Source organism: Conger conger, chromosome 16 (assembly GCF_963514075.1).
Source record: "Conger conger chromosome 16, fConCon1.1, whole genome shotgun sequence".
NCBI lineage: Eukaryota > Metazoa > Chordata > Actinopteri > Anguilliformes > Congridae > Conger > Conger conger.
This window is the reverse complement of record NC_083775.1, coordinates 25,273,083-25,285,775: the sequence shown is the minus strand read 5'-3', so window position 1 is coordinate 25,285,775 and position 12,693 is coordinate 25,273,083. Positions and strand designations below refer to the sequence as shown.

At 46.8% G+C, this 12,693-nt stretch overlaps 1 protein-coding gene across 2 annotated transcripts; it reads left to right on the top strand.

Moving 5' to 3' along the window:
- The first annotated feature begins 1,506 nt into the window (after nt 1–1,506).
- Nucleotides 1,507–12,332, top strand: LOC133114790 (WW domain-binding protein 11). 2 transcript variants are annotated; one of them, XM_061224442.1, is made up of 12 exons: nt 1,507–1,647; nt 2,279–2,365; nt 2,492–2,523; nt 3,652–3,745; nt 4,107–4,303; nt 4,901–5,034; nt 5,967–6,133; nt 6,669–6,902; nt 7,895–8,020; nt 9,931–10,227; nt 10,501–10,686; nt 11,236–12,332. In XM_061224442.1, exons 2-12 carry the CDS (start codon nt 2,302–2,304, stop codon nt 11,844–11,846), a joined length of 2,142 nt encoding a protein of 713 aa, XP_061080426.1. In that variant the 5' UTR covers nt 1,507–1,647; nt 2,279–2,301; the 3' UTR covers nt 11,847–12,332. The 2 variants fall into 2 exon arrangements, with proteins under 2 accessions (XP_061080426.1, XP_061080425.1); XM_061224441.1 differs by having other exon boundaries at nt 1,510–1,744.
- Nucleotides 12,333–12,693: the final 361 nt, after the last annotated feature.

Sequence of the window (12,693 nt, the reverse complement as noted above, 5' to 3'; positions counted from 1 at the left end):
TTGTTACAATACTCTTCAAAACAATGCAAACTATATCACAAGAAATGCACAACCTCCACATTCCCTGGCATCACCACAGCCAGAATGTACAGAGCATTAAACCTATGGCCTCACACATTCAAACCTTAATTAACACCATGGAAATATTGTGCCGTGGGCATCAAGCCCTATTGAATGCAAATTTTGTGCAGGAAACGTAGGATCAGGAACGTAATGTGTTTGTTTTAAAGCAAGAGTATTTAATAAGCTGTGAGAAAATTGGTCTACACAGCAGAAGCAGTGGGCTTCATTTTAGCATTGGAGTGGATTGGAATTCAACTGGGACACTTTCCAGGTCTGAAGAGATCCTGGATACACAGTGTAACTACTTGTAATTTGTTCAAAAATACATTTTGGGGGACCCTCCCTATGTATTTTGTCCAGGGCCTGAGAATTCATAGCTGTGGCCCTGAGGGCAATCAAAGGACGTGCAGACGGGATGAGGTAATAATGACAAGGCCAAGATTTGGTTGCTTGGAGTTGAACCTCATGTTATTCGGGATAGAGAAACAAGAGACAGGCAATTATGCACAATGTGTGGTGCCAGAAACAGTCCACAGAGTACTGATGTACTGTACAAATTATGTGCCCATTGTGTGCTGACTATGCTGTTCCACTGCCACTGCATGTGAATGCTCAGGTTTGCTCTCTACCATTTTGGAGTATGGTCAGTTCAGGGTCACTCTTGTGGTTGTGCGCACCACTCTCTTCACATATTTTAGTTATGCTGCTATATTATGGTGCCCGGGGGCTTTCCATATTGCAGTTGTTACTCTTCTGATTGTGTATTGAGTCTAGGAGAGCGGGTGTAGAGGGAGGTGATTCTTGGTTATTGGACAAATGGCCAAGTTGAATCACAGAGTTTAGGAACTTAAATGCAGAAGGTCTGGATTGCTGAGTGGGCCAGGGCATCCTAGCAGTTCTGCCTCTCTAGCCAGCAGGGCCAGACATATGCTTAGCAGCCTAACCCAGCTCAAAGTTCAGGGATATAGCACAGACATAGCTTAGCATAGTCTCATTACTGCATTGACAGAGTTAGCCACTGCAGGGTAGGAACATTGATTGAAATTGGGTTGGGGCTTTGGCATACAGACAGTACATTATTTGTACTGATAATTTCTGCAGTGCCTATCCTTCCCCTGCCATGTTTCTTTTTTCCCTGTGGCAGCTGACCTTCCCTTGCCCTGAGTTCACGGACCGCTCCAACCTTGTTGCTTGCTGGTAAAAATGACAAATAAAATTTTAATTTTGATTTAATGTGAAGCGATGAGAGGGCATGTGGGACAATGTAATTGTACACTATGCTGTAAAATAACAATACTGGGGGTAGGGAAGTGAACATTTTGATTTGAAAATGTGTATACTGAGCAATTAAGAAAGGAGGACGTGACGACCTCATATAAACACTTCACACTCCGTTGCAGTAGGTGGCGATATGCCTCTATCAAGTTATAATGACCGTCATTTAAATCAACTGAAGAAGAAAACGGAAGCGTTGTCTGTTTCCGGATGTGATGTAAAATATGGCGGACAACATCAGATTCCAGCGTTTTGTGGATTAGCCGTTATCACAAAATCCTAGGAAAAGGGTAGAGACGCGTTAGAGAAGTAAGTTTCGCTAAAACAAAATCAAAAGGGAAGGTTCAATGAAAAGGAAAGAGATAGGTGGCTAACAACATTGCTTACGACTTTCATCAGGAGAAAGGTAAACGATTGATAGATGTAGTTATAGCTAGCTAACACCTAGCTACCATTATTTATGTCACGTTGCTAGCATTATATGGACTCGCAATTGCTGTGGATAGCTGCAACCAGCATGCCCTGTGTTGATCTTCAATATTAAGCACGTTTTTTAGCTGGTTAACTAGCTCATTAAAAGTTACAATGTTTGCTGTTTTGTGTGTGAGAAACGAATGAAGAGATACGTGGTCCAGGTAGTTCTCGCGCTACCATGTATATAGCACCTGATTGTATCACTTTTGTGTAGAGAATAAAAAAGCTTTAAGCTTGTGTTTTGTGTGTAGAATGTCTGGTAGGTTTGCATGTCAGATTTCGTGTTGCATAATTGTACATGCTGCGAAAGGTGCAGCCTGTATGGGAGATTGCACCATGCAATCAGACGCTACAGTTGTATTCACAGTACGTATTGGGTGTACATTAGTTACATTGCAGTGTTGTTGTGGTTGTGGGGTTGGCTGTTTCAGAGCACTATGCTAATGACCGCTACCTTCTCTTTCAGGGTGACGCAAACTCGGCGTAACCATGGGGAGGCGCTCCACCTCTTCCACCAAGAGTGGGAAGTTCATGAACCCCACAGACCAGGCCAGTAAGTTGCTTGCTGCTGATTATAATGATGGAGATCCATGACAGTAAACTCAAACGACAGTTCTACTTTTTCACTGGTTGATGTGAAGCATCTGATTCACCCCACTCCAACTTTGTGTTTCTCCAGGGAAAGAGGCTCGTAAGAGGGAGCTTAAGAAGGTAAGAGCAGCAGGCCTTGGTGAACTGCGTTACACATTGGCACCATACTGCCCTACACCTACACGGTTTATGTCAGTGCTGGTGTGTTTGTGATTAGCTTTTTACCACACTGGTGTAGTTGGTATTGGCTGTATAACACTCCAGTCTGGTTCTTAACTGAACTTAATACTGATGTATTGTTCACTACTGGTGATTGAAAACAATGGGTTGTAGAACACTGATTTAAACATTTGAAGAAACATTCCAGAAAGTCAAGTCACATTTATTTAAAAATTAATGTACATTTGTCTACTAATTATACTAATTATACTACTAATTATATTTAAACAAAATACACAGCACTGCAATAAGAATACATGAAGATACAAGAACAAAAACAACAACAAAGACAGTTCTTGTCGAATTAAAAGCAAGAGAAAAGCAGCGAGATTTGAAGTTGTATATGGACGGTGCAGACCTGATGGAGAGAGGCAGTTTGTTCCACAGTCTCGGTGCGGCCCCAGCAAAAGCCGTCACCCTTTAGCTTTAGCCGAGACAGAGGAACAGAGAGGAGCAGTTGGGTGGAAGACCTCAGTGACCTAGCTGCAGAATATGGGTGAATGAGATTGGAGAATATGGGGGGGGGGTGCTTTAAAAACAAGACTGAAAAACCAACTCTTCTGAGGCTTAATGCGGAGGTGTGACGGTGACTGTCCGTTTAACCCTCAGAATAAGAAGCAGCACATGTTGGTGTGGCTGTGACTCTGGTTGTGGCTGTGGTTCTGACTGTCTGTTTAACCTGCCGAATGAGAAGCAGCGCATGATGGTGTGGCTGTGGCTGTGGCTGTGGTTCTGACTGTCTGTTTAACCCGCCGAATAAGAAGCAGCGCATGATGGTGTGGCTGTGGCTGTGGCTGTGGTTCTGACTGTCTGTTTAACCCGCCGAATAAGAAGCAGCGCATGATGGTGTGGCTGTGGCTGTGGCTGTGGCTGTGGTTCTGACTGTCTGTTTAACTCGCAGAATAAGAAGCAGCACATGATGGTGTGGCTGTGGCTGTGGTTCTGACTGTCTGTTTAACTCGCAGAATAAGAAGCAGCGCATGATGGTGTGGCTGTGGCTGTGGTTCTGACTGTCTGTTTAACTCGCAGAATAAGAAGCAGCGCATGATGGTGCGCACGGCGGTGCTGAAGATGAAGGACCCGCGGCAGATCATCCGCGACATGGAGAAGCTGGACGAGATGGGTGAGAGTCAAAGCCCAGCTCTTAGTCTGGGTTTAGTTCAGACTTTACTCTTCTTTTCAGGTCTTGTCATGGATAAACCAGCAGGCTCGTTCAAGCTTGACTGAATGCTGAATGCCCTGATTGTGTAGTTAAGTGGGCAAATAAGGCCTGAAAGATTATACAGAAATTGAAATAGTCTCGTCCTGCTCATATGATCATTTTTGTTATTATTATCATGAGCTCCTTTATATTGTTAATGAGAAGATTTGTTTGCGTGCCACGCATGTTGAGTATGTATGGGTGCACGCTCATGCATGTAGGTGCACATGCAGTAGAACGTATGTGTCCGTATGCTGACCCTGGCTTTGCCCCTCGGGGTCAGAGTTCAACCCGGTGCAGGTGCCACTGCTGAACGAGAAGGTTCTGCGCGACAAGAGGAAGAAGCTGCGGGAGACCTTTGAGCGAATCGTGCGGCTCTACGAGCGAGAGAACCCGGAGATGTACAAGGAGCTGCGCAAAATAGAGCTGGACTATGAGAGCAAGCGCGGGCAGCTGGCCCTCTACTTCAACTCCGTCAAGGTGAGCTCACCTCCCGCTCTACTCCCGCTCTCTCAGGGTGAGCTTACCTGCCACTCTACTCCCGCTCTCTCAGAGTGAGCTCACCACCCGCTCTACTCCCGCTCTCTCAGGGTGAGCTCACCTGCCGCTCTACTCCCGCTCTCTCAGAGTGAGCTCACCACCCGCTCTACTCCCGCTCTCTCAGGGTGAGCTCACCACCCGCTCTACTCCCGCTCTCTCAGGGTGAGCTCACCTCCCGCTCTACCAGACCAGGCTCAAATACAACATTGTTTTGGACTCAAGTGTTTTTCTACGCTTTACTGAGCTTTTAGTATTGGAACCTATGAAATACTTTCAAAAAGTTCAAACCCCTCCTTCTGGTCCTCTTGGTTGGCTCAGTTGCACCAGGTAAGAAAAGTATTTGAATACAAAACAATTTGACCCAGGTCTGTTTTTCCAGAGTGCTTACAGGACCTACAATTTTGGGAGTACAAACTGCAAGCCAACTGAATAAACGTAAACTGTGCTAAAAGCCACATATAACGCTATAATGCGTTTCATCCACTTCAGGGTTATTTTAGCTACATCTCATTATCTTCTCCCTCTGTCCTCTCTCAGAATGCTGAGCTGGTGGAAGTGGACAGTATCCCACTCCCCGAAATGCCTCACGCCCCCTCCAGCATCCTCATCCAGGACATCCCCCTGCCCGGAGCCCAGCCCCCGTCCATTCTGAAGAAGACCAGTGCATTTGGGTCAGTAATCACACCATGCCAGAAAGCAGTGCGTTTGGGTCAGTAATTACACCATGCCAGAAAGCAGTGCGTTTGGGTCAGTAATTACACCATGCCAGAAAGCAGTGCATTTGGGTCAGTAATCACACCATGCCAGAAAGCAGTGTTTGGGTCAGTAATTACACCATGCCAGAAAGCAGTGCGTTTGGGTCAGTAATCACACCATGCCAGAAAGCAGTGTGTTTGGGTCAGTAATCACACCATGCCAGAAAGCAGTGCGTTTGGGTCAGTAATCACACCATGCGAGAAAGCAGTGCGTTTGGGTCAGTAATTACACCATGCCAGAAAGCAGTGCGTTTGGGTCAGTAATCACACCATGCCAGAAAGCAGTGCGTTTGGGTCAGTAATTACACCATGCCAGAAAGCAGTGCGTTTGGGTCAGTAATCACACCATGCCAGAAAGCAGTGCGTTTGGGTCAGTAATCACACCATGCCAGAAAGCAGTGTGTTTGGGTCAGTAATCCAGAAAGCAGTGCGTTTGGGTCAGTAATCACACTATGCCAGAAAGCAGTGCGTTTGGGTCAGTAATCCAGAAAGCAGTGCGTTTGGGTCAGTAATCACGCTATGCCAGAAAGCAGTGCGTTTGGGTCAGTAATTACACCATTCCAGAAAGCAGTGCGTTTGGGTCAGTAATTCCACCATTCCAGAAAGCAGTGTGTAAGGGTCAGTAATTACAGTATGCCGAAGAACATTACATTTGGTTCAGCAATTATAATATGCCAAGGAACATTACATTTGGGTCAGTAATTACAATACAAGCCCAGTAAATGTGCGTCAGTTATTTCACTTTACCAAAGAGCTGAGTCAGTAAGTCGCGCTGTGCTGAAGAGCTGTATGTTTGGGTTTCTGCTTTTGGGCCGTGGTCTGTAAGCTCCTCTGTTTCTGTCCCACAGGAAAGGTTCCTTTGTTCCACCCGCTGTGCCCACAGCAGCCGATGTAGCGGGGGTTCCCCGGTTACCCCCAGGCAAAAAGCCCCCTGGCCCCCCCCCAGGGCCCCCGCCCCCCCAGGTCCTGCAGCTGTACGGCTCCCGCAGGGTCCAGCACTACAGCCCCGACACGGGTACAGCTCACCTGACAGCACATGCTAACCCTGTTAGCACATCGCTGAATGAGTGTCTTAGAGCACATGCTAACCAGTTAGCACATCGCTGAATGAGTGTTTTAGAGCACATGCTATAACCTGTTGAGCACATGGTTGAATGGGTGTATTTGAGCATATGCAAACCCAGTTAGTCACCTCTGTATTATGGAGACTATAAGGGTACATGCTTACTCACTAAGCCATATTGGTATGAGTGCTATACCTAACCCAGTTGGCACATGGTGTGGATGTGTTTATTAGAGCAATTGCTAACCCAGTAAGCCACACTTACTCACTTAGCCACTGTTATATGAGCCTGAATGCTAACCCGGTTTGCACATGGTTGTATTGGAGCACATGCTAACCCAGTTAGCCACGCTTACTCACTCACGCCACATTGTTATATTGTTATATGAGCATGAATGCTAACCCGCTTAGCGCATGGTTGTATTGGAGCACATGCTAGCCCAGTTAAGCAGGTTGTTTAGTGTATAAGTGCATTTATTTCCTCCAGGCCTGGCGGACACCGCTGACCCCGCTGACACCGACGCCCCCATGGAGACGCGAGAGAGCGGGAGCGAGAGCGAGGGAGAGGGGGAAGACGGAGAGGAGGACGAGAGCGACTCCGAGGATGACAGCGAGGGAGAGAGGGAGGAGGGAGGAGAGGAAGAGAGGAGGAGGGACCGAGCAGAGGACAGAGGGAGAGAAAGAGATGAAGAGAGGGATATGGCAGTGGACAAACCCACCGGTGAGAAAGAATGGGAGTGCTTTTACACAATTGTCGAATTGATGGTTTTTATAGTTATTGGTCTGCATAAATGTAGAAAAATGTATTTGCATTCCAGCTGAACGCTTTGGTTTTTGATCAAACAAGTGACTGTTAAAGCCAACAATCCCATAGTGCGTTGATCCATTGTATTTACATTACATTACATGGCATTTAGCAGACGCTCTTACCCAGAGCGACGTACAACAAAGTGCAGATCAAACACAAGTATAAGTGCGAAGAGGACTGGGGGGACAGTACAGTTCCGAGTCCTAGTGTAAACACAGATAATCAGAACCCTTGAAGAGTACAATCAACTTCCAAACTAGCACACCACAGTTGGCAGCTAGAATACCCTGAATACAACAATACAACAGCCAATAAAAAACAACAATATCTATACAAGTAACAATATCTATACAATCTATACATAAGTGCCATTACAGTCTAAGGCTAATCATGGTGGTGAGTTAGGGAGGGAAAGGTGTAGCCTGAAGAGATTTATAAACAAAGTTATCAACCTTTTTCAAATCAAATAACAAATAAGTTAAGCTATTTTTTTAAATGACCTTTCTCTGTTTTGAGATCCATGTTTTTTTCTTGTGGGGTATAAAAGTCCCCGGTTTCCTCCCACAGTCCAAAGACATGCAGGTTAGGCCGATTGGAGAGTCTAAATTGCCCGTAGGCATGAGTGTGTGAGTGAATGGTGCGTGTGCCCTGCGATGGACTGGCGACCTGTCCAGGGTGTATTCCTGCCTTTCGCCCAATGTATGCTGGGATAGGCTCCAGCCCCCCTGCGACCCTGATCAGGGTAAGCGGGTTCAGATAATGGATGGATGGATGGATGGATGGATGGGTATAAAATTATTAGATCTAATGTCTTTTCTATTAAAAATGCATATGTACTGAGCACACAATGCCCTCCTAATGTATGAAATAATGAAATACAAATATCTGCATTTTTATTGCTCAAGGTGTGGGGCGCAGTGTGCGGTTTGCCGACATGGGGCCCCCTCCTGCCAGAGAGAGGAGGAAGAAGAGGGTGGTGAAGAAGACCAAAGCCATCACTCCCCTGCAGGCCATGATGCTCAGGATGGCAGGTAAATACAGAATCCTGCTCTGCATTACTCACGTACCGTTACATGTTCCTGCTCTGTAAACATACTCACGTACCGTTACATGTTCCTGCTCTAAACATACTCATGTACCGTTACATGTTCCTGCTCTAAACATACTCACGTACCATTACATGTTCCTGCTCTGTAAACATACTCATGTACCATTACATGTTCCTGCTCTGTAAACATACTCATGTACCGTTACATGTTCCTGCTCTGTAAACATACTCACGTACCATTACATGTTCCTGCTCTAAACATACTCACGTACCATTACATGTTCCTGCTCTAAACATACTCATGTACCGTTACATGTTCCTGCTCTAAACATACTCATGTACCATTACATGTTCCTGCTCTAAACATACTCACGTACCGTTACATGTTCCTGCTCTAAACATACTCATGTACCGTTACATGTTCCTGCTCTAAACATACTCATGTACCATTACATGTTCCTGCTCTAAACATACTCACGTACCATTACATGTTCCTGCTCTAAACATACTCATGTACCGTTACATGTTCCTGCTCTAAACATACTCATGTACCGTTACATGTTCCTGCTCTGTGTACATACTCACGTACCATTACATGTTCCTGCTCTGTAAACATACTCATGTACCATTACATGTTCCTGCTCTAAACATACTCACGTACCATTACATGTTCCTGCTCTGTGTACATACTCACGTACCATTACATGTTCCTGCTCTGTAAACATACTCATGTACCGTTACATGTTCCTGCTCTGTAAACATACTCACGTACCATTACATGTTCCTGCTCTAAACATACTCATGTACCGTTACATGTTCCTGCTCTAAACATACTCATGTACCGTTACATGTTCCTGCTCTAAACATACTCACGTGCCATTACATGTTCCTGCTCTAAACATACTCATGTACCATTACATGTTCCTGCTCTAAACATACCCATGTACCATTACATGTTCCTGCTCTGTAAACATACTCATGTACCGTTACATGTTCCTGCTCTGTAAACATACTCATGTACCGTTTCATGTTCCTGCTCTGTAAACATACTCATGTACCGTTACATGTTCCTGCTCTGTAAACATACTCATGTACCATTACATGTTCCTGCTCTGTAAACATACTCATGTACCGTTACATGTTCCTGCTCTAAACATACTCACGTGCCATTACATGTTCCTGCTCTAAACATACTCATGTACCATTACATGTTCCTGCTCTAAACATACTCATGTACCATTACATGTTCCTGCTCTGTAAACATACTCATGTACCGTTACATGTTCCTGCTCTGTAAACATACTCATGTACCGTTACATGTTCCTGCTCTGTAAACATACTCACGTACCATTACATGTTCCTGCTCTAAACATACTCATGTACCATTACATGTTCCTGCTCTGTAAACATACTCATGTACCGTTACATGTTCCTGCTCTAAACATACTCATGTACCATTACATGATACTCATGTACATGTTTTACTTTTATACCATAGCACCATGGAAGTCATACAGTCTTAAACCTCACACTCATACACACCTTTAAACCTCACGTTCATACACACTCATAAACCTCACACTCATACACACCTTTAAACCTCACGTTCATACACACTCATAAACCTCACATTCATACACACTCATAAACCTCACATTCATACACACTCTTAAACCTCACATTCATACACACTCTTAAACCTCACACTCGTACCCATTATTAAACCTTAGACTCGTACACACTATAAAATCTTACATTCATACACACTATTAAATCTTACATTCATACACGCCATTAGTGTGTACATCAGAACACCTCTGTACTGCAACATAGCTGACAGGATGATGGACTGTTATTTTAACCCCCCCTCCCCCCCCCCCCCTCTCTCCAAAGGCCAGTCTGTGCCTGATGACGAAGAGGAAGATGAAGAAGAGGAAGAGGAGGAGGAAGAGTACACGGATGCCTCGGATGAGTCGGACACTGACGACAAGCCACCTGCCGACAGCCAGCCTCCCCCCCTATTGGCTGGAGCGCGGCTGCTTCCTCAGGCTCCACCAATGGGCACACAGCCGCCTGCCGCTCACATGCAGGCTCCTCCAATCACGGGCCCCCCTCCATTAGGACCGCCTCCAGGTCCTCCAATGAGGCCGCCCGGCCCACCCTCTGGCCCACCCCCTGGACCCCCTCCCGGTTAGTGTCAGAGACACACAAAATCATCAGAATACAATGGATTATTTTACTGTAGTAGTGACAGTTTTTCTCTGTTCCCTTTCATTATAGTTTGTATACCTGGGTATTAGAATGAATCTCATTGAGAATGGCGCATTACCCTAGTGTTAGCTACTGGCATTTATGTATATAAAAGCTATAAGAGCTGTATTATGCATATAGGAGTGTGTTTATGTTTATAAGCTGTATTTATAAACTGTAGTTAAGCTGTGTTATTTCCTGTCTGGCCCCCAGGAGCCCCACCGTTCCTGAGGCCCATGGGAATCCCAGCAGGCCTGCGGGGGCCCCTGCCCCGGCTACTCCCTCCCGGACCTCCCCCAGGACGCCCCCCTGGCCCTCCACCCGGCCCTCCCCCCGGCCTTCCTCCTGGTCCCCCGCCCAGGGGCCCCCCACCACGCCTGCCCCCTCCAGCACCACCAGGTAAGTCCGAGCCCTCTCACAAGATGTCTTGTGCCTGTGGTCTATGCGTATCTGTACCGGTGTATTATTTGGTATTAACTGGAGTGCTAATGACAACTCACCAATTTTAACTGGGCTCCCCTCCCCTTGGAAGAGAACATTCCAGAACCTCTGGAAAGTCTATACTATTACACAGACCATTATATGTCTGCTTATTGAAACCAGTCTCATAGGGAAGTGAGAAGTGTGTGTGGGAGATGTTTTCCGCTGTCAGTGTGTGTCAGTGTTACGATTATTTGTTGAGTAGCTGGATGACCTATCTTTGATGTTGAGTCACATTGTTTACACTGACAGCGGGTTGATAGTTGGGTATGATGCCCAAGGTTTCCTGGATGAGAAAAGGAGGAACCACTATCATGAATTATAATGAATGACTGCATACCAAAACACATTGGTTGGTTCACATCAGTCAGCATATGCTGGCTCATATAGCTTATTTTGGGTTTTGTGAGGACTGTCATTGGCTGATATCGCTCTCACACGCTACTGTCTCTCTCTCTCTCTCTGCAGGCATGCCTCCCCCACCCCCACGTGCAGGCCCCCCGCGTCCCATGGCCCCTCCCCTCTCCATCTTCCCCCCGCCGCTGAACCCCAACGTGCTGAGCGCGCCCCCCAGCATCGTCCCCCGCAAGCCGGCGGGCCCCTCCGAAGGCCTGCAGAACCCCCCCGGCGCCCCGCCCTCCCTCCCCCTGGCCCTGCGCCCGCCGCCCCCTCCGGGCACCGGGCCCGCCTCGGCCAACCCCCCCGCCCACCACCTGGCGCCCACCATCGAGAAACGCGCCAACATCACCTCCGTCGCCGGCGGCAACCCCGCCGCCGGCCCGGCCACGGGCGGGGCCACCATCTCGGCCAAACCGCAGATCATCAACCCCAAAACCGAGGTCACGCGCTTCGTGCCCACCGCCCTGCGGGTGCGGCGTGAGCGCGGGGGAGGGGCCTCCGGGGCTGATAGAGGGGGCCGGAGGGCCGGGGACGAGGGGCCGAAGCAGCAGCCCCCCGGGGCGTCCGTCTCCGTGGCTAACCCCGCGCACGTGGGCGTGACCGCCGCGCCGCAGCCCAGCATGAAGACCAAGGACCAGATGTACGAGGCCTTCATGCGCGAGATGGAGGGACTGTTGTGAGAGCCGCTCTGGAGAAACAGGAGCTAGGAGCCAAGAGTGGGAGGAACAGGAAGGAGGGGGGTTTGGGTTTTGGGTGGAGGGCATTTTGTACAAGTTGAGTCTACTCACTTTCAGGAGTGTTTAGGGGAAGAAAGATGTTCAGCTAATGTGGTTTGCAAACCCCTGAAATAACGGGGGGCTTTCACACACAATATGAAAATGGTGATGACAAGGTTGTGAGGATAGACCCAGAATGGGCTGTACTATTTCCCCCTGCTGCAAAAAGCTTTTATTACAGGCATAGCTGTCAAGTCTGTTTATTCCTGAAAAGTGCAAATTTGTTTGTCCTTTTATTTAATTGCTGGAATGAGAAAAATGGGGAGGCGAGTTGAGTTTTTTTCTTTCTTTTTTTTAAGAGAATAAAATTGTAAAAAAGAATCTGAGAACAATGTTTGTTTGTGTAAAAACGTTTAGATCCCACAAATAAATCATTTCAAACCAGATAAATGCAAGTGTTGCTTTTTCCCCCTGACAAATCCTTTCGGTTTTCATGATATTTGGGCTATTCCCTATTCATTTCAGTCAAAAATTAATCTTGAGTCAAAGTTTTGGAAAACTTGATTGAATACAGACAGGAGACCATGAGGGGATATCATGAAGCAGGGTTACTGACTTTGCTGGATACATTCACAGAGTAAAACCTGGAACTTTCAAAACTGGAACGTGGACTCTGAATTTATCCAGCTAATTTAGTAATCCTGCTTTGTGATATAACCCTCCCTGAGCAAATGAGTGTGTGAATGGGAGCACAGAAGTCTGAGTGAGTGGATTAAATCAGGTGTCGGTGAGTGTCAGGCCTACCTGTGGA